Source organism: Haemaphysalis longicornis, unplaced genomic scaffold, assembly GCF_048455015.1.
Source record: "Haemaphysalis longicornis isolate Haplotype H1 unplaced genomic scaffold, Haemaphysalis longicornis Haplotype H1 scaffold_9, whole genome shotgun sequence".
Taxonomy (NCBI): Eukaryota; Metazoa; Arthropoda; class Arachnida; order Ixodida; family Ixodidae; genus Haemaphysalis; species Haemaphysalis longicornis.
The window spans coordinates 170,134,357-170,158,406 of NW_027526460.1; the positions used below are offsets into that span (position 1 = coordinate 170,134,357).

The 24,050-nt window shown below is 48.6% G+C and overlaps 1 protein-coding gene across 1 annotated transcript in view; it reads left to right on the top strand.

The window, feature by feature from the left end:
• The window catches only part of LOC144152596 (uncharacterized), a 237,301-nt gene that overhangs the window by 175,249 nt on the left and 38,002 nt on the right, over nt 1–24,050 (top strand). The window contains exon 3 of the mRNA XM_077683914.1: nt 20,914–23,731. Within this exon, the coding sequence (XP_077540040.1) occupies nt 20,914–23,731 (2,818 nt within the window). The remainder of the gene's footprint in view (nt 1–20,913; nt 23,732–24,050) is intronic.

A 24,050-nucleotide genomic window follows, 5' to 3' on the forward strand; every position in this document is an offset into this window, starting at 1 on the left:
CCTGAAACGCTAACCTTATGAGAGAAGAAATCCCCCTTTGATTTGTGGGGAAAAGAGCCCGAAGATGTGCGTGCTTATAACGTAATGAAAAGCCTAAAAGAGGACTGGGTTTTCCCGGTTCCGCACATTGTGCTGGTAATTTGTGCAACGATTGAAGCTAAACCAATGGGTGTGCCATCGGAGAGAAATTCAGAAAAATCTCGTTAATTCCAGCCTTAATAATTCGAACAGGGCGGTCTTCCGCGGTTAAGCTGCATAGGCATGCATGAAGAAATTCGGGCCCTTCCACTCTGTGACGAAGGATGGCCAGAGAAGCTGCGGTGCGTGACGCTGAAGTCTCTTAGCGGCTATTTTTCATGTAATTTGTTTCCGGATAGTTCGGGTAAAACAACATCCAGAGTACACTCCGTTAGCTCAACTCCGCGGTTAAGGCGCACAACACTTTTGCTCTCTTGTAATGTCCACAATGCCGAAAACCCAGCTAAAGAAAAATTTCTGAAAGTACGAACAAATTTTCATGGTCCCTTCGAGTTGGTCTTGCTTGATTGATTATGTGTCTTAACGCGCCGACGCTACAAAGGCGATGAGGCGCACTGTAGTGGAGGGCTCCGGATTAATTTTGACCACCTGGGGATCACTAATGCGCGCCGAAATCTCGAACACACGGGCGTTCTCGCTTTTCGCCTCCATCAGAAAAGCGGCCGCCGCAATCGGGAATAGAACCCGCGGCCTCGTACTCAACAGCACAACGCCTTAGCCACTCAGCCACCGCGGCGGGTGGTTAGTCTTAAAGGGACACTGAAGTGATATGTAAACATTGCGGGATTACTTGCGCAAATTGTAGTCCCGAGTCCCCAGACCATGTTTCGACCACCCTGGGCGCGTTTACGCGATTTAATTAGTAGAAAAAATAATTCGAAAATGCTGTCCTCCTCTCTTTACGCTCGCCCATTTTCTGCGGCGTTTTCGTGTGACGTCGAGAGGAGCCGAGCTCGCAATTGGCTGCGCTGCTGCACGGCTCCCCTGCCTTCAGACAGTCAGTCGGCCCAGCGTTTCGTCCGCCGGCCGCCGACGGGTCGTCGCGATTCGTTCGCTCAGTTGAAACGAAGCCAGGACACGTTTGTGAATGGTAGAATCTGCCTTTCTTTATTTGGTTAGTTTGTACACTGTATCTAGATCCAAGTCAAGGTCGCTTCACACAAGCGCTGCACAAGCGCACATGCGACGCTTCGCTGACTGGTACGCCAGTAGGAAAATATAAGGCCTCTTGAAGGCGGGAGAAGAGTCAGCGAAGTCAATATAGGTACTAAGGAAATAAAATCAACTGATATTTTTACCGTACAGCGTAAAACTAGGGTGCGGGAAGCACTTTTTTGCGCTGGGCGAACAAGCACAGCGGTCAGCAGCACGACTACGCATCTGCGTACGCTTTTCCGTCTACGAAATGCAATTGCTAGACGTGAGCTATTGTGGAAACTCGGGCGACGCTTAGTGCACGAGCGCAATAGAACAGAGTCACCTAAGCTGCTTGAAATGCCAAAACTAAATAAAAGTGTAAACTGGTTGTACAATATATACCCTATATTACCAAGGCCGGCGGAGCCAGCTCCGTGGTTGAGTTGTTTGGGGCGCTAGATATGCCACCGCAAGTATTTTGCAAGTGAGGAGTTCGAATCCCCGCGGGTACGTTCTTTTTTTTTTTCTGTAAGTTAACTTTTTCGTTTTCCGCCGATGTTCTCTAACTTTTTCGTTTTCCGCCGATGTTTTCTATATTGAGTTCACCTTTTTTTGGGCCGCAACGTTCATGGCTCCACGAACTAGTTCACAAAACGCGCGCAGGCTGGCACTGGCGCGCTAGCGAGTTCTCGTTGGCGTGCTGTTGCCATAAGCACCGACTGCTTGCAGGCAGTGGGCACAGGCCAGAATGAACAGACCCTTGGCCTGGTGCGAACACGCTTTTTACGATACAGGCATGAGGGAGGCAAGCTCCAAATATGGGGGAAAAGCGCATGACATTTGGGCGGCTGCGGGTACGCGGAGGGCGTTCATGCACTGCGTAGGTTTCGGCTAGTGAATGCTACGATTCCAAGCCGCCCTAGGAGGCTTATCTTTATGCATTTTTACAGCTGACAACATGGCAGAAGCGCGGTACGATGATTACTGAGTTATTGAGAATGCCCATCCAACAACGCCAACGGTTGGGTTTTACGGAACCGAAACCGAAACCGAAACTTGTTTGGTTGCTCACCTTGGGCATCGTCCAATCACGGTGCCCGCTCCTCCTAACGTCACAGCTTTAGTTGGTGCGGCCGCCGCAAACCGCGCATGGTTGTTTTTCTTCTTTCGCGCTTTGTAAAATAATTACCGATTTGTCAATCGTAAAAACGATGAAAAGTGTGCTAATTTGAGCCAGTCTACGCAGTGCAAGCAAAAACGGGAGCTTGACAAATTCACTTCAGTGTCCCTTTAATGGGAGTCTGAACTGCACATCTGTTTTCCTCTCGTCTTCCGTGGATGGTCCTGCCTGCGTAAATGGCTATGTATTGACAGCAGACTAATTCTGTAACGTTCACAACTTCATTGTGAACTAATTATGACAATTGAAACTCGGCGTAGTGGTAGTGGCTAACCGTCACGTCATTTGTTTCGGGATACTTTCGATAAATCAAGAGTTACAACCGTTTTCAGAGAGAGAGAGAGATTGAGAATAAACTTGACTCTTTAAGCACCGAAATTTTCGTCTTTTGCAGGAAGCTTTTTCTGTGCGTTTTTCTAAATATTTGGAGCCTATAACCTTACAAACGGAAAATTGGGGATGTGGTGCAAGTAATTAGACATATATTGACATGCCATTTAATTCGGTCATCGGAATTAAAATTAAAATTCCAGCACAAGGTTTTTTTGCTGGTTTGATTAAATTATCGGAAGCACTGAGCCCCATACAAAAAATAAAGTTGGTAGTGCAAGTATGTTTAGACTTACAACAGTGCCATCAAACTAAGATTTGGTCCTCTGGGTCACTCTGACGTCAACCTAGTCTTCCCTGCAACACCTTCCTCTTTGTGCCTTTATGTCTGGAAAATAACGAGCAAGGGTGATATCTATCTAAAGAGGCATCCTTAGAGAACTCTTTCCCTGAAAAGAAGCTGTCCTGCTTTGTTTTTCAAATTGCTGGGAAAGTTTGGGTAATGTCTTAAAGTAGGAGAGCAGGGTTCAAAGAGAAAACGGTGATGTGTTGCCCAGCCGTCGTGCTGTCTTGCTAGGACGGGTTACAGGAGAGAAGAAAAGGAAAGAAAAAAATGAGTATCAAAATAAGTAGATGTCGGGTGCAGCGCAGAAGACTCACTCTCGTACACAAGGACGTTTCTCACAAAGCTCAGTCCACTCCTGGGCTCCGTCCGAAGAAACAGTGAGAGTGAGAGAGAGCGCTGGCCCCCCACCGAGGTCACAAAACAGACATCAATCCAAGCTCAACATCAAGCGGCCAACAGAAGGACAATATCAGTTTCTGCCTCTGCCTGATGTACATTGAGCACACGCATATGACGTGATGGCTGCCATCTCGTTCAGCGTAGACGGGCATACTTCACCGTGTTCCACACAATGAAGCCAGCTGACGCCCATCCCCTCATGCAGACACAACACAAGTTTGGTTCATTCAAAAGATTTCCTCGGCAGAATCATACTGACAGCACTTTTAACGTAAACGTCGCCCGAGTAGGCTGTACAATCAGGAAGAAATGGAATGGCCATGCGACCCACTAGCTCATTTCCCGCAACAGAACCTATCATGTCATAAGCCCTACTGTGCGATACGCTCAGGCCAAATTAGGCAGAGCTTATAAGCTTGCCGAACGAGCTATTTCCGCTTACATGTAGGCCACTTTCTTTTTATAGCAGTAAGAATTGTGCGGTGAAAAATTAACGGTACGAACGGACACCTAAGCACCGTAGCAGTTAGTGCGGCACTTTGCCGGCTGACACAGTTCACACAGCCGTCGGACACGCTGGAATTGTGTGAAACAACACTGAACAACTGACACCAGCGGCACGGTCGCTTACGTGACCATATTTGTCGAGTCGTACCTTAAGCTTTAGGAAATGATTAGTCTGAACCGTAATAAAAATATGGCAGGTGTACAAATCCGGCCAAAAGCAAAGTGCGATTACTGGCTCTTCAGCAGCATTGCAGCGCCAGCTATGAAAATGGGCGATAAACACGATAACCAAACTGGCCCCTGTGAGATGGTAGCAGGCCTGCTCAGCAGGCTACATTTACTTGGATGCAGGTCAGATTTATTTACTTAGCAAACGTATTAAGGCCCTGCCCTTAATACGTCATTGTAGGCGTCACGAAAACACACGATTTAGCGGGTGAATTTAAATTTAGCCTGAAGATATTTAATTTATCAGTGAATAAAGCATCGTTTGCTGCCGAAAAAGCGCTTAGGGCACTATAAAACACTAAATCTTTTGAATAAAAAAAACTTGTAGTTTGTCTTCATGCCCCTTTAAAGCCGGCTTCCCCACTAAGCACGATTGCATTTCTTGGACATTTATTGAGGGTCAATTTCAGCAGTGTTCTAGGAACTTATTGTTTGTGAAGTTTTTCCATCCGACGGTGTGGGGCACAATTTTACAATACCGGGTTTCAAATGCAGAGCGTTTCAGTAACTCACGATGTCACCCGCGTTGACGTCCGTAGTCCGCACCGTCGCTGTCCCTACTATATAAAAAGAAAATACTATCCCGCGCCACGTTTCGATCCTTCGACACTGCGGGCGGAACGCAATGTGCATGGTGCTCTAACCACTGCGCCACAGAGCCGACACAGAATGGGACGCTATGAACGCGCCTTATATCGTTGACTCATTCAAATTACTGCTGACGAGCGCTCTCTCGTCAGCAGTTGCCACAAGTTCAACAACATTAACGTAACGTAAACTACTTAACGTCGTGCGCCCCCGGAAATGCTCTGCATTTGATCGTGCCCCTCGCGAGGGGGGTGTTTCAGTGGGCATCGCAAGGTGGCGCTATGCTCGCGAGCGATTCTTCTCTACATCGCTCTGTCGCCGGAGATAAGATAATCTGCTGGGTCGTGGCAGTTGACATCTTTGCTGTAAAACCCGTTATTCGAACGCGAGTGGATTCCGCCACAGACGCCCCACCGCCGTGGTGTCTTGGCGCCTAGCCCACGTGCAGAGAAATTGCTCTCGCAACTGCGCCTTCGACACGCAAGCGCCGCCAGGAAGCGCTGGAGGATGGCATCCTCGAGGATGGCGGATGTTATGGAAAACGTCTCCTTTGCGGGCTACGTCGACGTGGATGCAAGCGCAGTGGTGTGTGGTGCGCTGACAGATGGGTACACCACTTCGATCGTTCAAAGCGCACAAGTCGCTTTCAGCGGCTTTAGGAGGACGAAGCCTCTGGTGCAGAAGCCACAGCCTGCCTTTTCACCAGCATTGAAGGCGAAGAAGAGGCCAGGCCACACTGTCTCGTTAGAGCGAAAGTTCAAGGGCGGAAGACGGACTGCAATCGCGGAGTCTTTCAAGAAGCATCAAATTGTCTACATGCCATACTGCTTCCCCAACCACTGCGCGTTGTTGTCCACCTTCACTTTTGTTACTTTGAACTGAGGCCGCTTCTTCTTGCAGTTCGACCGACGAACGGTGGACAATTAGGGGCTCGGAATGGATACGAAGAGAAGAGGAATAACACGACGGAGGGATGAAATACTCTGGACTCGAGCAGCGCAGGACAGCAGCGGGCAGTGGGAGAGGACCTCGTTCTGCATGGTACCTGAGCAGGCTAATAGTGATGGTGATGATGATAATGATGATTTTTCACGGAGTATAATTTCTGAAAATTCCGCCTTCGTGGGCCCCTACCCTATGATAGAGATGTACTCGTACGTAGTTTCAAGTTACTAGGTGTAGCGGTTAAAGCTGATGAGTCGGTCGGTCGGGTACGTGGACTGGTTTATTTGCAAACACCACCATTACATTACCCAAACACGCAAACACGCACACGCGCTTGCGCACACACGCACATACATAGCAGTGCTCATTAATTTTCTAAACACGAGGGAAGAATGGGTCTGTCTGTACTCTGAGAAGGCCGGACGTACTGCTGTGCCTTGAGTCGATGACTTGACAATCGAAGAATGGTCGGTTATAAATTCAGTGCAATAAGCGAGAATATTTAAATCCTTTGGCATTCAGTCTCAAGATATTCGTTCAACCATTCGGAGAACTCAATTTTCCAGCGCGGACATCAGTGCCTCCCACATACGATTGAGAAAGTCAGGATATAACTCTGGACGCGGTGTTTGCAGGGACGCAGACTGATTAGCACTGAGGGATACTGCAGCATTGCTGATTGGGCGCCGGTTCTAGAAGTAATTTAGAGGAGCGACCAAAGTATCTCATTTGCGCTATTATAACGATTAAAGATGTTACTTCCATGAAATCTCTATTTTTCTGCCAATGCAGGGCGTTACACGGGTCCTCATTTTAGCAATTTTTATATTCGGATTTGGTACTTTTTTCGCAGACGTTTTTGTTTATTCTTCAGTTTTGGGGTGAAATGTATTGCATGTTTTCATTTTGTTGTTTGTTTTTATTTTCTTGTTTGTATATTGTATATTTTATTGTCTATTTTTATTTTTCAAACTTGTTTTTCTATTTTTCTTAGTTATCGGGGTTTTTCAAAATTCTGTCCGACGCTATTATAATGATTACAGGTGTTAGTTTCGCCAAATCTACATAACGCCATTTTCGTTTTCGGAAATTCGTATTTTGAATGCTCGATTTTCGATTTTGTAGTGAAATGTATAAGATGCATATTTTTGATTTTGTAAGGTCATTTCTGTGCATTTTTTAAACATTTTTTTATTCCTTAATTTCTCGAAAAGGAACGACCACCTATGTCCATTCACGCTATTTTAAAGATTGGATTTGTTACTTTTGCAAATCTGCATTTTTGCGGCAATGCAGGGTGTCACGTGGTCCTGGCTGCGGGGGTACTCAGCAAAGAATGCTGCACATTAAAATGAACCCACAGTTGCCCAGAAGGAAATATGAAGTATATATTCTGTAGGCTGTTTGTTTTCTTAGTTTCATTATTCCTAGCCGCTTAGATGACTATTTCTTGAATATTGCTTGTGGAGTAAGCGTTATCCCAATCCCCACGAATATCTTGTCACCAACGACTGCGTTCTTTATGCGGAAAAGCGATCGTAAATGTGTGGTCGTGCTGCTGACCGCTGTGCTAGTTCACTCTGCGCAAAAGGGCTTCCCGTACCTTTGCAATGAAAGTTTCGGATAATTTTATTTCCTTATTCCCTACACTAGCTTCGCTGACTCTTCTGGCGCCTATCACGATTAGCCCACTCAGGTCCACTGCAGGACGAAAGCCTCCACTCCTGTCCTGCACTGCTCAAGTTTACCCCGATTTTTTTTTATTCCATCTCTCCACAGGGTTAGTGGCCTTCTTTTCTTCTAGACGTATCCACCCTGTTTCCCTAATTTTCCACCCGTAGTCGGTTTGTCTCACTAAGCAGCCAGCCCAGGTCCATTTCTTTTTCGCTATTTCTGCTATGACACCTTCTACTCTAGTTTGTTCCCTAATCCAGCTAGCTGGTTTCCTGTCCCTGAGTGTTAATCCTAACATTATCCGTTCCACGGCCTGTTTAGGCGACCTAAGTTTGTATTCTAACATGCACTAGTTGTAGATTTTTCTACAACCGGCAGTAGGCACTGGTTGTAGATTTTTCTTTTGAGTTTTGGAGGTATCGAATTGAACCCGCACGAGGACGCGGATTCGATTCCCGGCCGCGGCAGCCGCTTTTCTGATGAAGGCGAAAAGCAAAAACGCCCGTGTGTACGAGATTTCGCCGCACGTTAAAGATCCCCAGGTGGTCAAAGTTAATCCGAGGCCCTCCACTACGGCGCGCCTCATCGCCTACGTTGAATCGACGCGTTAAACCGTACAATCAATCAATACGTGTTATTATCTTGGAGTGTTGCCTAATGCTCCCCAACGCATATCTATTCTGCGCCGGATTTCTCTCTCGTGGTTGGATTCAGCACTAACCATCTGTCCGAGGTACTTGTAGTCTTTTACTTGTTCCAGTGTTTCGTTTCTTAAGCTCAAAATAAAGTTTTTTTGGAAGGGTTAGTCCTCATTACTTTCGATTTATTGATATTTAGTTTTAGCCTCAGGGCCATGCTTTGTGATTGTAGTTCCTCAAGCAGGTTTGCAGGTGTTCTGCAGTCTCACTCAGCAGTACTACGTCGTCCGCAAACTTCAACTGGCGCAAGTATTCCCCCTTCATCCTTAATCGTATGATTTTTCAGTCAAGATTTATCAACACCCCCTCCAGACATTCTGTGAATAGTTTTGGCGAGATGGTATCTCCCAGTCTTACACCCTTCCAGATCGGGAATTTTTCGCTTTGCTCCTGGAGAGTTATCGTGCCCGTGCATACTTTATATATGTCGTCTAGACGTCTTATGTAGGTCTCCTCTATTCCCTGGTCTTGTAGTGCTTCTAAAACGGCTGCGGTGAGTACGGAATGAAACGCTTTCTTGTAGTCTATAAATGCCATGAAAAGGGGTTTAGTGTATTTTCGACTGTCAGTAATTAAACTCGTATTGACCGGTGACTTTTAATAGACCGGTGACATTTATAGATTGGAATTTGTTAACATCAATTGGTCGTGAAAGGATAATTTGTGATTCTTTAATTAATATTGATACGCGATTTTCGGGTATTTACAGAAGGCACAGTAAGAGTGACTAAGCGCCGTCCAAGCAAGGAGCCGAAGTGCACGCGCGTCCATCTCAGCGTCTTCTTCCTCTTCCCTCCTTGATGATGATCCCGACTTGATGGTGATGTCTCGTAACAGAACCCCCATTCCGTAAGAGCACCGTCTCGGTGCTGCTCAGGGCAAAACTCTAGGCTGTGAACGGTAGAGATTTAGACGGACGACCCGGACGATGTCAGTCTTCGAAGGGCGCGATGAGTCAGCCGGAAGGTGATTTCATAGTTTACAGCAGTCACTTGGCGCAGGAGACGGTAGGGGCCGTAGTAACGGGCGAGCAGCTTTTCAGCGCGCCCTACTTGGCGCGCAGGACACCAGAGCAGCACGAGGGAACCTGGCTCAAAGCGGCGGGTGTTGTGGCGTCCATCGTAACTGGACTTTTGAGAATCCTGGGATGACGCAAGCCTGGTGCGCGCTATGCTGCGGGAAAAGTCAGACAGGGCAATGACATCTTGGGCATAACAAGAAGGCGGCGTGTTCTGTTTGATTAGGGTGTCTAGGGGCAACACCGGCTCTCGACCGAAGAGGAGGTAAAAGGGCGAATATCCGGCAGTATCATGACGCGACGAGTTGTATGCGAAAGTAATGAAAGGTAAAGCAATGTCCCAGTCGTGATGGTCATCCGAAACGTGCATGGAAAGCATATCCGTTAGGGTTCTGTTAAGTCGCTCCGTAAGACCGTTGGTCTGCGGATGCTAGGAAGTACTAAATTTGTGCGTGGTTGCGCAGGAGCGAAGGATGTCGTCGACTACTCGCGACAGGAATTTTCGTCCGCGGTCAGTCAATAGCTGACGAGGAGCACCATGATGGAGGATAACCTCGTAAAGGAGGAAATCTGCGACATCAGTAGCGCAGCTGTTTGGAAGGGCCCGTGTTATTGCGTAACGGGTCGCGTAATCAGTGGCCACTGCAATCCACCGATTTCCGGCCGCAGACTGCGGAAAGGGACCAAGCAGGTCTAAACCAACGCGGAAAAATGGTTCGACCGGTATGTCCAGTGGCTGAAGAGGGCCGGAGGGCGGCGCGTTGGTGCTTTCCGACGTTGGCACTTGTGGCATGCACTGACGTAACGGCGAATAGAGTGGTAAAGCCCTGGCCAGACCGTCGGACACGGTCGTATGTTCTTGAAACTCCTAATGACCAGCTGTTAAATGGTCGTGCAGTTGCTCCAGGACGTCCAAATGAAGTTGGACAGGCACAACAGGGAGCAGCTCGGGACCTTCCAGGCGTGCATTCTTACGATAGAGCACAGCGTCCTTGAGTTGGAAAAATCGTACTGATGGGTCTGAAGGGGCGTTACTCAGGCGTTCAATGATCCGGCGCAAAATTTCATCCCGGCGCTGCTCTTTACCGAGTTGGAAGCAAGAGAAAATCGCCAGAAGGGATGGAAATACGTCTGAATACGTAGGCTCTGGAGGTTTGACTGGGTAGCGTGACAGACAGTCGGCGTCCTGGTGCAGGCGGCCCGATCTGTAGACGACTGAATAAGAATACTCCTGGGGGCGGAGAGCCCATCGCCCGAAGCGGCCGGTTGAATCTTTTAGTGATGCTAACCAAGAGCGGGTGATAATCCGTCACAACGGAAAACGGTCGGCCGTAGAGGTATGGACGAAATTTGCCCACAGTCCACACAAGAGCGAGACACTCCTGTTTTGTGATGGAATAATTTCTTGCTGCTGGAGATAGGAGGCGGCCGGCGTTGGCGATCATGCAATCCTTGCCGGATTGGCGCTGAGCCAGGATAGCTTCAGTGCCGTGGCCCCTAGCGTCAGTCCGGATTTCGGTGGGTGCAGACACATAAAAGTGGGCTGTAATGGGCGATGTGGTGAGGAGATGCACCAATGTGGTAAAGACTTTGGCCTGTTTAGGTCCCCACGCAAAGATGGAGTCCTTTTTCAAAAGATCGGTTAGAGGACGGGCGATATCAGCAAAGCCTCTTATAAAACGGCGGAAATATGGGCAGAGACCCACAAAACCGCGGACGTCTTTCGATGAGCGGGACACAGGGAAGTCCCTGAATGCCTTGATCTTATCCGGATCGGGCTGTACTCCTTGAGCGTCGACGAGGTGGCCCAAAACGGTTAGTTCACGCCTCGCGAAGTGGAACTTCGCTGAGTTGAGCTGCAGGTTGGCCTGGCGGAAAAGAGCCAGGATTTCACGCAGGTGCTGGAGATGAGTCTCGAAGGAGGGAGAAAACACGATGACGCCATCGAGATAGCAGAGGCAAGTGGACCATTTAAATCCGCGCAGGAGAGAGTCCATCATGCGCTCAAAGGTGGCTGGCGCGTTGCACAAACCGAACGGCGTAACCTTGAACTGATAAAGGTCGTCGGGAGTGACGAAAGCGGTCTTTTCTCGGTCGAGCTCATCAACTGCAATCTGCCAATAACCTGAGCGAAGGTCTATGGAGGAGAAGTATTTCGCCCCGTGAAGGCAATCTAGGGCATCGTGGATCCTGGGTAAAGGGTAGACATCTTTCTTGGTAACCCGGTTCAAGTGGCGGTAGTCCACACAGAAGCACCAAGTGCCGTCTTTCTTTTTTACCAACACGACAGGTGAAGCCCATAGACTACAGGATGGTTCAATGATGTCCTTTGAGAGCATTTTGTCAACCTCCTGCTGGATGACCCCTCGTTCGGAAAGAGAAACACGGTACGGCCGGCGATGGATAGGCCTGGCATCACCTGTATCGATACGGTACATCACAGTTGTGCTTTGCCCCAAAGGTCTGTCATCCAAGTCGAAAACGTCTTTAAATGACGACAAAAGGCAGCGCAGTTTGCTTGATTGAGCTTGAGATAAGTCCGGGTTGATCAGGGGAGCAAGTTTATCTGGCGAGGTAGGTCGATGGTTGGATCCATGTTGTTGCATTGAGTCACGGTCTATAGCATATGCTGAAATTTCAGTTGCTGCTAAATGGGTGAGAGCGGCGACGGTTATACCTTCTGGAAGTACTTGAGTATGGAGCGAAAAGTTGAGGAGAGGCAAGCAAACACGGCTCTGTTCGATGGTGACCACAGTGTGGGGCAGTGCAACATTTCGCGTCAATAGAACGTCCACGATGGGAGTAGCAAGGTAGTCGCCGCCAGGAATGGCGGTAGACGTAGTAAGGGGGACATAAGTGGCGGCTTGATTGGGTAAGCGAATGTGTTTGGACGAGCACAGGCGCGGCGGGGAGGAATCGGCAGTAGGCGGCAACTCAAGGCGAAGAAGGTTCGCAGAGCAATCGATTAGTGCTGCATGCTCCGTCAAGAAATCGCGGCCAAGGATCACGTCGTGAGGACATTTCTCCAAAACAGATAAAAGAACAGTGGTACCGTGGCCGGCGATGGTGGCGCGAAAGGTACACATACCACCGATCGCCGGTGTACCACCGTCGGCAACTTGAACATGCGAAAGAGCAAGTGTGAGGACTTTTCGGGAGCGGGTCCGTAGATAAGCACTGCATCAATTAATGCCCGAACAGGCACGCCAATACACTTTCACGTCGAGCAAATTGTCTCTCGTCGGCAGTGTCAAAAGAGGATTTTCGGTCGGGGTCGGGAATGCAGCATCACCTCTGGGAGCTGCACTCGCTAGTTTCCCGGGTCGAGGCGTCCGTAGTGGGTCGGCGTGGTAGAGCGGCGGGGCTGCGGAGAGCGAGACTGTCGGCGCTGGGGTGATGGGGAACGGCCAAGTCGTAGGGCGGAGTAGACGGCATCGGCGGCACTGCGTTGCTGGTAGCTGGAAGAAGTGCGGTTCACCGCAGACTGCGGGAAACGGTCGTTCCAAGTGTTTCGAGCGGAAGAAAACCAGCGGCTCTGGCAATACCGGGCAACATGACCAACACGCCTGCAGTTAAAGCATATGGGCCGATCATCAGGTGTTCCTGTAAAGCCGTGGCCAACACTCTTGGAGGAAAGGGGTAGGGGACGACTGAGCTGGCCCTTAATGATTGCAGGAAGCGGCGTTGGCGGGAAATTGGCGACCGACAGGATGGCTCATGTGGTATGCTGGCTGCAAGCCCATGCAGGCAATTTCGTCGCGCACAACTGCTTGTATAACGGAGAGTGTCGGCAGATGAACGTCAGCGACGGAGTGTTGGGTGGTGACCGGAGTCATAGCCTCTATCTCACGTCGGACGATACGGGTCACCGTGTGTGCACTGGCTTCTGCCGGTGGTGGGCGTGGTGGCGAAACTGGGCCCTCACATAAAGACGTTGCAGCGGTATTGGGAAGGCGCATGAATTGCTCAGTGATTCGACGGCTTTTCGCTTGTTCGAAGCGCTTGCACTCATCCAAAATTGAGCATACAGTGGGGCAGTCTTTGCACACGAGCAAATTAAAAGGCATCATCTGCTATGCCTTTCAAAATGTGGTCAACTTTATCCTGCTCGGACATGTGGTCGTCAACTTTGTCGCAAAGTGCCAGTACATCTAGGATGTAGGCTATGTACGGCTCAGTTGAAGTCTGCGCTCGCGACGCAAGCTGATTTTCGGCAGCGAGCTGGCGACCAGATGACTTGCCAAAGAGCTTAATTAGCTCTGCCTTGCAGCTGTCACAACTAGTAAGAGTTGCTCCGTCGGTATGGTACCACGTCTCAGCTGCACCTTTCAGGCGGAATGAAAGGTTAGCCAGCCTAAGGGTGGGATCCCAGTGATTGTGGGCACTCACACGCTCATAGAGACTGACACAGTCCTCCACGTCGACATCGTTGGTGCCGCAGAAGAAACCTGGGTCTCGAGGGTGGCTCATGATGACAAGCGGCGTAGTGGTACTGGGGGGTGCAGAAGGCGGTGCCATGGTGGCGCCTTGCAGATGACACCCGTTTTGAAGATCCGAGATCAGGACCTGTGAGCCAGCCGTGTCCAGGTCTCACGGGCCATGGAAGAAGTGGGTAGAGCAGGACGGGGCCGAAACAGCACTTTCCACCAAATGGTACGCGGTAGTCCAGTATTTACAGAAGGCACAGTAAGACTGACTAAGCGCCGTCCAAGCACGGGGCCGAACTCCACGCGCGTCCCTCTCAGCGTCTTCTTCCTCTTCCCTCCTTGATGATGATCCCGACTTGATGGTGATGTCTCGTAACAATACGTAACTAGCCTTCGAACTATCGCAGCTAATTGATAAGGCTACGCGCGAGGGTTCTGTCCTAGACCTGGTTTTTGCCATCGATGAATTGATTAAGAATGGATATCATTGCAGGGTTCCCTATGGAATTTCCGAGCATAAGGCTATTATTGTCGATTTAAAGGTTGCTTGTAAGCCAGTACCAATGTTTAACGTTTTGCTGAATTTCGAGTGCGCAGACAACACTTCTATTCTTGCTAAACGATTTCGTATCTTTTAGTGACCACTGCAGTATTGATACGTTTACTAACCAATTTTACAGCATATTTAATGAATTTGTTCCTCAGAAGAGCATAAAACGTCATGCCAAACACCCATGTTATAGCAGGTCAATTATACGGCTTAAAGGAGCCATGAAGAGAAAACACGTTTGGTTCATTCAAAAGATTGCCTCGTTAGAATCATACTGACACGAATTTTAACGTAAACTTCGCTCAAATAAGCTCCATCATTCGGAAAAAAGAGGATAACCATGCGACCCACTAGCTCATTTCCCGCAACAGAACCTATGATGTCATACCAGACAGTTCTGCGATTGGCGTAGGGCGGCAAAAGCAAACGCAAATTAGGCCGTAGTTATAAGCTTGCGCTTAAATTTAGGGGACATTCTTTTTAAAGCCGTAATAATGGTAGGAAAAACAGTGTAAGTTACGAAAGCACATGCAAACAAGTACCGATGCGTACCGCTGTTGGTACTGCGCGCACTATTTGTTTAGCTGCACAGAACTGCGGGGGGTTGTCTCGGACGACACTGGCCGATTGATTAACGCAACAGTGTGTTACGTGACCATATCTGTCGAGCAAGCACGATGTTTCACCAAACGGTTTCACCATGTTTCACCAAAGAAGCCAGGTTTCAATACGGTCAAAAACAAATCCAAGGCAGAAAACGGCTTGCCACGGTATGGTGTCGCCATCTAGGTTCAGTAACGTAAACAAATGCGTGAGTACCTCGATGCCAGCACCGCCGTACAGGGTGGAGACACGTTTTGAACGGTCCCGTGCCGCTGCGATTGGGTCAACGTGCTCAACGTGTTGTTGTTTTCATTTCCCACGAGACCCAGCAGCGCGAAATAGATAAGAGGATTCAAACTTCGCCAGTTGACCTTGCTGCGCCGATTATTTTAATTTTAAAGCGGTCTTGATACAATGACTTGCTTCGGCGGTGAGCAAGTGACCCAAAATGGCTGCGCCAGCGTATACGTGTCTCCACCCTGTACGGCGGATGCTGTGAATCAAGGAACCCTAGGCTGCAGAGCGGTCGGTTCCTGTGATGTCATTGCAGACCACGAAAACAGACGATTTAGCGGGAAAATCAAAATTGTAACTTAAATTGAGTAATTTCTCGGTGAATAAAGCATCGTTTGCATTCGGACAAGCGCTGGGGGTACTATAAAACACGAAATCTTTCGAATAACACAAACTTGTATTTTGTCTTCATGGCTCCTTTAAGCGACTGCGAAAACTACGGATGGGACACAATAATGACGGGGAGTCCCAAATTAACTTGCTTAAATCTGAACTAGTAGCTAAAAGAGTGATGCGAGAAAGTTTTATTTTAATTCCACGTTAAGCTCTTTTATGAAAAATAATCTCATTAAGTTTTGAAAACCATCAATCCTGCTGCTGCCTGTCCGTCAACTTTCGTCATAGAGGATGTGCCTTGCTTCGATTCTTTCACAATTGCTCAAGCCTTTAAGTATTTCCAAAATAAGTATTTCCAAACACTATTTGGAGATGACAATAGAACGACCCCTGAAATTCGTATCAGCCGTGAAAGGGATTCGTTTCCAGCAATTGAAATTAGTTATACTGGCGTTCTTAACCTCCTCTGAATATCGAGACTACTAAAGGTGCCGGGCCGTATGGAATACAAAACATGTTTTGATACGTTATGCAGAATAGAATGCTCGTTATTCATCCATAATTTTTGCTAAATCGTTAGAGACGTGTACGGTGTTGACCGTTTGGAAAATCGCCAATGTAATTCCTGTGTTTAAATCGGGTAATAAGCAACTCATTTCCAACTACATGCCTATTTCATTAACGTGTACATGTTGCAAGCTTTTAGAGCACATAATTCATAAACATATACTTTAGCATGTCAGCTGGCTCCGACGATTCGAAGAATTCTCTCCACCGAGAAACGAAAACGGTCTGCCACGGGGCGCTTAGCCACTCGACACCTCCGAAGCTGCCGCCCCAAGGCGCGCAGAAAAACGCCATTTACTGCCTCGGCCGCGCCGCGAGGACCCGAGATCCTCAAGAGCACAAATGCGCCCCTGACTCGGACGTGTTTATGCCCGAGAACATGAGGCGACGCCACACTCAACGCGAGTGTTTACGTTCAAGTTTTAACTCTCTCACGTGTGTGTGCTGTTCGCCCAAGAGAGTCGCCCCATGCCTGTGCACCGCGTCAGACGTTTTCTTTGAGTGCTCCTCTATCTTCGTATCATATACATGTAATCCCAGTTTTCTCATTCAATGAAACGTCCTTTTTAAATTCTCAAACCCTACTTTTCCCATTCGATCTTCATTCGAGCCAAGACCGAGCTTACAGTACCTCACTGATAACGACGTATGGTTCCGTAATCAGCATGGTTTCCGCCCTGGTTGTTCTACAACTACACAGCTTTTTTGAAGGTACGTTGCGCTTGCTGTGAACACAGAGACTTGCACGGGAAAGAAAACACAGCTTATTGAATTCACTCACGACATCGTTTCGGCTCTGAATACTCGAGGTCAGGTTGACGCCATATTCATAGATTATAGCAAAACATTGGATGTGATGTGCCACAGAAGACTTATTAGACTGAGAAATTATTATATAATGATGACAAAATACTGGGCTGGATATGTGATTGGCTACATTTGAAGTCGCAATTTCTAACTTTTGAGCATGCACAGTCATCGTTGCCTGCAGTCACTTCCGGTGTACCGCAGGGCTGGACACTTGGGCCCATATTGTTCAATATTTTCATTAATGATGTCACTGTGGGGAGGGGATGAAAACCCCCTCTGCAGGTTCTTGAGTAGGGTGTGTTCTTTGGCGATTGAGGCTAGCCACAGTCACCAGTTAATCAGACGAGGGCGCTTTGAGAGGTTGCAAAGAAAACATGTATTCTAGAACAAAGCACGACGCAGACAATAATACTTAGACGGTAGACTACCAGAGAGCTAACAAAACCCCAAAAGGAATAACTAGTCTACAAATGCGACATCAAGAAATCCAAAGCGTCGAACTAATGTACAGAAAAGCCTATAAACTTAAACGCCAGAAAAGTGCCACAGAAAAGTTCATAAAGAGTTCACCGTGACGTGGCGTAGTACTCGGGGCGTCGGCGTATCGCGTTGCGTTGCGCTGAGGCCCGCGTCGGGAAGTTCCGCGTGCTGGGCTGTTGACGGCGCAACTCCGTCGCTGCTGTTACAGGAACGGTACTTGCAGGAACGGTCGTAGCCGGAACCTGGTCACCAGCAGGCGCCACGTCACGGAAGGCCGCGGGCATTCGGCACCCGGCAGCCGCCGGTAGACGATGATTTCCAGGCCGTGGTCGTTCAGTACCGGGGCACGACGCAGCGCGTGTGCTTGCCACGGGCCAGGGCACTGGGGAATAGGACGCTGGCGTCAGGTAGATCCCTCTGAGCTTGGGTCCCCGAGACCCGATGAGCTCTCGATCTGCGCCTGGACGCCACTCTCTTGCAACACGGTTTATTTTCGGCCGGTATGACCGCGATTTTTCTCCCCATCCCACGCATGCTCATTTTCGTTAGAGCCCCTTGCTTTTCGACGCACACTTGATCGTATCACTGTGCTACATAAGACTGTACACGGCAGGAGTTGCATTGAAGCACCGATTACTTTTTGTCATTCAGCACGACGAGCCACACACCGATCTCACCCACTCAACATGGTTTTCTTGCAGCCATTTGTAAACTGCTTTAAGCATTCTTTTTTTCCAGCCGGTTTTGAGCTTGATGGTTCCCTGCGCGAAAAACCAATTGAACTGTTTTTGAAAGAACTGTCTCACCTTATCTTCTAATAGTATGTTTTAAATGCTTTGTAGGTTTCTTTGATGTTGCTTAATGCATGTTCTTTTAGATGCGGAGCATCTCATGCTCGGGGCTGTATCCCTCCCTCCCTTGTCGTCCGCCGTCCGCACTCTACTGCGCTTGCGCGGCTCTTCAGCCCCGTCGGGTTTGGTCTGACGTCAGCGCAGTCTACTATAGAAAGAAATAGTTAGGTGGCGCCCGGTTTCCATCCCACGACTCTCTTGCCGCAACGGGAGGTACGGTGGGGCTCTTCCCACTGCGCTACAAACCGAGACGGGTGCATGTGCTACGAACGCGCCTTATGTCCTTCACTTATTGAAACTGCGTCAAGAAGATACTGATGCAACGAAGGCGCGCGAAGCTGAACGTCAACAGGAACGACGAAATGAAAAATAATGGAATTTCAGTCGACCCGATGGCTGCTTCGCATACTGCTCAGGGTTCCCCTGCGGGAAGATGGTGTAATTGTTTTTCTTTCTTTTCGTGATGTACCCACTCCTGCTGCTCTCGTGTATCGAGACAACAGTGTGTGTAATACATAAATAAATAATGAATAATTCTGCGGATTTTTCTACCACTTTATTGAAAACATGGTTGTGATCTATGGTTGTGATATATGGGATCTATGGTTCCTAAACCAAGCCTGTTCTCTGGGTTGTTGGAAATTCAGGAAGTCACCAATGCGGCTCAATATAACTGTGGTGAAAATCTTGTACGCAACCGAGAGCAGGCTGACGGATCTGTAGTTCTTCAGGAACTTGGGATATCCCATCTTACGAATCATAATATTGTTGGCGCTTTTCCGGGCTATGGTAACGTTTTGATTCTTCAAGCATTCCGAAAATAGAGCAGACATCTTTTCCGGTACAATGTCTCCTCCCTTCTTGAAAAGATCGACGGTTAAGCTTTCGTCACCTGCAGCTTTTCCTCTTTTCGTGCCCTTGAGAGCCTTTCCTACCTCCTGTTTAGTTATAGTAGGACATGGCAGCTTGAGTTTGCACTCTCAGTAGTTTCCCGTGGTCTAACGTCGCTGGCATACAGCCAGTGTAGAATCGTTCTGGTACCTTTATTATCTCGTCCAAGTTGTGCGCTATGTTACCCTGCTCGTCTTTGAGTGCGTACATCCTGTCTGCCGATGGCTACAGCTTTCCCTTATTTGCTTTAAAGCTTCGCCCTATTTGTAGCGCATTCTCGAGCACTTCCATGTTATTGCACGAATGTCGTTATTTTCACTTCTGTTAACTTACTGATTCACTGATTGGTGATGTTAGGTTGTCTTTTAGCCTGTCTACGTGGACCTTGTTCAGCTCGTTTAGAAGCGCTAATTTGTTTTGAAGGGTTATTTTAAACTCCTGCGATCTAGCTCTGACGGGCTCCTTGCGGTGTTTCATAGTTTTCACTCCTCGTCTCCCTTGAGATTCAGACTTAGCTGGCATCCTATGATCGCTGCTTCAAATCGTACTTAGCACCTCTACGTCTTGCACAATACCTGAGTTTTCACTGAAAATGAAGACAATTTCTTTGGTTGTTGCACCATCGGGACTCTTCCATCTCCATTTCCTGTTATTTGGTTTGTAGTACGTGTAGTATGTGTTGATTAACTTCGGGTTACTCCTTTCCTCAAATTCCACCAGTGTATTTCCTCGTCTGTTACGATTGTGTATTCCGAAGTTTTACACTGATCTTTCTCCCATCTGCTTTGCCGTCCTTTGCGTTAAAGTCCCCCATCGCAATCGTGAAGCGTGTCGTTGGCTTTTTTATTGCTGATTCGACATCCTCGTAGAAGCAGTCTACGGCTTCATCACCACAGCTGGTTGTTGGCGCATAGGCATGTACTATCATTAACCTGTATCGCTTGTTTAGATTGATCACAACAGCTGTGAATCTCTCGCTCATACTGAAAAACTCTTCCACGTTTCCTGATATTTCTCTGCGGATTAAAAATCCACCCCGTGTTCTTTCTTCTTTTGTAGAGCCCTGTAGCACAAAGTATGTCCGCTAGTGAGCTCCATGAAGCCCTCTCCTGTTCTTCTAACTTTGATTAACACTATGATATCTCACTTAATGTCGGAGAGCTCCTCTAGTAAACAGCTAAGCTTCTCTCGCTAGACAGAGTGCGTGCATTGAACTTTTCCAGGGTCAATTTCCAATGACGGGTTGTAATTGGCCTACTCGTTCCTACAAGTTTCCGCTTATATTAGGCCGTAGATTTTGTACTAGCCTACCAGTCACGCAGGCATATACAGCTTACAGCTCCTGTGAAGCCAAATCAGCGAAGCGTCGCATGTGCGCTGGTTAGATCTACTTTGGCTTCAGAACCTTTACTAGATACAGTCTACAAACCAGAATACTAAAGCCGCATTCTTCCGCGCACCAATCATGTCGTGGTGACACCCCGCCGGCGGAAGGGCGACTGACTGACTATCGAGGGTCGGCGAGCCATGAAGTAGGCTCAGCTAATCAAAGCCTGAAAGAGTAGGCGTCACACGAAACGTCGTAGGAAATTGACAAGGAGGATGCAGAGACGAGGACAGCACTTTCGAATTTTATTTTATAATAAATTAAGTCCTCTAAACGCATTCACAGTAGTCGAAACGTGTCCTAGGAAGCAGGGACTACAGTTTGCGCAAGTAATCCCATAATGTTTACAAATCAATATAGTGTCCCTTTAAAGAGCCAGTAGTTGCTAATGGCACAATGAACGTCTCACACTGCGAGGAACTAAATGAAGTCACAACATCATTGTTATTGGAATCCTGAACTACGAGAAATAGTTTCAGCCCCACATTCGCCCTCTTAAGTGCGCAAGGGCAGCGTAATATAATAATTTCTTTTTAGACGTAGTACCGAGCGTATATTTACTGGTGGATCAGTAGTAAAGCTACTGCTCCGATGCCGATGTACGATTCTCTCTGTTTTTTCAATGCAGATGAAGGAGTCATCAAATGAAGTGCCTGCTGAGAAAAGGCCCTTTGAAAACTTGCATCAGGATTCCGTCACAACAGCCACACCAATGGTACCGCTGGAGCTTCCACAAGGAGCAACCAGACCGGCCCCTAACAATGAAGGGGGCAGCTCAACAGATTCTGGGAACGCCATTAGCAACGTCGACGACAACTACAAGTTCAACGACATAAATCATGATAAGGGTTTCTCAAAACAGGGCCAGCTAGAGAACGAAGGAAGCGCTTCCACTGAGACAACCTTGAGCGCAGCGCTGCAAACTGCTGCTTCCAACGAAGAAACCTCAGGAAACACTGTTCCAGCATCAGTCGCCCGCGGAAGCACAGGTTCTCTCGCACAGGAAGTGGCTACAGGACTACCAGCGGATATTACGGGGCCAGTGTTATCCACGTCCACTATTGATAGTGGAGATGCCAGTGCCAGTGATTTGCCGGTGTCTCCGACTGCCACAGACCCGCTGGCATTGACCCCGGAGGTGGCCACTCCAGAGAGTTCATTGGTGGAGGTGCCGCGTTCAGATCAAGCGCTCAGTACCAAATACGTGAGCTCTGGAGCTGATTTATATCCCGGAAGCGCTACCGACCAGCAGAGCCCTGATAGCACTACGACAGAGTACACAGGCTTTAGAGACACGGGAAGTTCTACCATTATTGGCCCAATTATCCCGACCAATCCCACCGATCATGTGGGCACAAGTTCGGCGGCCGTTGACCTCGACGCGGCTACCATATCTCTGGTCCCTTTTACTTACGATTCATCAAGTACAGAGGGGGGAAGCGCATCAGCGCTTTCGGGAAATTTTGAACGACAGCAAGGCACTACTCCTGTCGCTATCCTGGATGCAACAGCAGCGGACCACGTGCAGAGTGAGGACGCTGCTAATACACCACCATCGGCAGATGAAACAGCCAGCGCGCTCACACCTATCTACGGGCCCTCTACGGTGCTTCCGGTACAAAATGCTGAAAACCAGTCACAAGACCAGAAACATTTGGATTTAGCTCCTTCAGAGAAAACCAGCGAAAACCCCCAAACGGAAACTGATCGTACCTCTACAACGGTTTCTCTTGGCGAAACTGCAACTGTGTCAGGCGCACCAAGCGAAGCAACCGAAGCTTCTGTCACTCACCTTAAAGATGTGTCAGAGACGGAGACACACACAGCCGCGTCTCAGCTATTAGACGAATCTTCACCGAGTGAAGGTGGTGCTGGTACTACCACAGGAACGACATTGTTTGACACTGGCAGCCCTTTGGCGACATCTGAATCGGCATCGACGACAACGTTGCCTTCGGTGAACACCGCCAAAATGGGGAGGTCAAACGACCCGGAAAGCATGGGCGTTACTACTCATCAATCGATGGAGGCTACTATGAATCCAACCACTCCTGCTGCTATGGTGACAAGCTACAGTACGAAAGAGGAAGAAACATCCAATCCACAGCAGAAAACATCATCCTTACCGAGTTTTGTGTCTTCTGCAGAAACCACGATGCATGGAGCTACAACGACTGTTTCACCCAGTGACAGTGGCAGCCCCGTGGCCACAGCAATACAAAACTCAGAAGCGACGACGGCAACCACCATGGACCACGTTTCTAGTGGGTCAGACGACTTTTCCACGTCTACCTCTCCGGATAACACGCAGACTACAATGTTTGAAGCGACAGCTACCGCTGAAAGTGCAGCAACGGCTACGGCTACAACCCCCACTGTCACTGTTGACGCTACGACCACAGTCTCCCCGGGCACTGTAGCGGCGGACACAACCACTACTCAACGACCGACGGAGGTAAATACCAGTGAAACACCACCGTCCAGCGCTGACGCGCAGGCAGAAACAGTCACTCACCGGGAAGAAACTACGGGCTTGCCGCTGCAAGGTGGTACAGAGGGGACAACAAATGAAGCCACCACAGCGCCACTAGACTTGTCAACACAGGAAGCCACGCCCTTTTTTGAAAGATCAACGACGGGCCAGTATATTTTTAGCGAACAGATCACCACGAAATCCCCAGATGTGGCACTAACGGAAGAAACAACTTCCCGTTACCCGACAGAACAACCAACTGAGACGTCAAAGCGTAGTGAAATGCCGGATACAGAAACGCTGGAATCGATATCGCCCGTTGTAAGCACAACACAGGAGCCCACACCAGCATCGACGACCGATCAGTCCACAGAGATGACAAGAGAGTCTTCATCTGATGGTGCTGGTTACAGCTGCGACACCACCGTAAGGACAGAAGTGGCTGGTGAAAAGGCGGAAGAAGCGCAAACGACAGCGGTTCCGGCCACCAAAGAGCCCACTGAAACTTCCGAAACAACTACTGAACCTGCGACTGCCACACAGCCACCGTTCGAGACCACGGACACGGTGACGTACGAGCAGGCTACAATCACTCCCCCGCCAGAGAGCCCGGAAAGAAGTCGGTCTACGTCAGAGCCAGAAAACGAGGTGACAGATCAGTCGTTGGTCAGCTCTGTATCACACGCTGCGTCGTCGGCGAGCCGCAGTCCGAAGCAACTTTCAGAAAGTATACCTGCGACCACACCACCCTACACCGAACAAGACCTTAAACACAGCTTTACGACGGCTCCCGATCTATTCTCGACCACGGAGGTGCACACGACATGGCGACAACCGGCCACCGACGGCGTCTCTACTCAAGAGGCATCCAGTCAGGGTGCCACAGAACAGGCGCTATGGACCACGCCCGTTACGACGGCTGCAACAGCTCAGGAATGGGACACAACGACTGGCAGGAATGTTGCAGCGACTGGTGAGCGACTGTATGAATACGTTTGCCAGGATTAATGCATTTATTCCACCGTGAACAAAATTGGAGGCGCTTTGGTGCTTCAGTGGAAATAAAATATACCAAATAGCCCAGCAGGCAACGTCATTACATTTACCTGAGCATGTTATGGGCTGAAATTAGATTATAGTTTGTTGCGGTTTGCTGCGGTAAAGCCTTGACTTAGTGAACGCATAGTCATTTAAGCTTGTAGGATATAACACCTATTGCCGATTTTCACTATGTTTGACACTACGCACTGTCTGAAATGTACAAGTCCTAATTTAAACCAGGCGTCATTTAG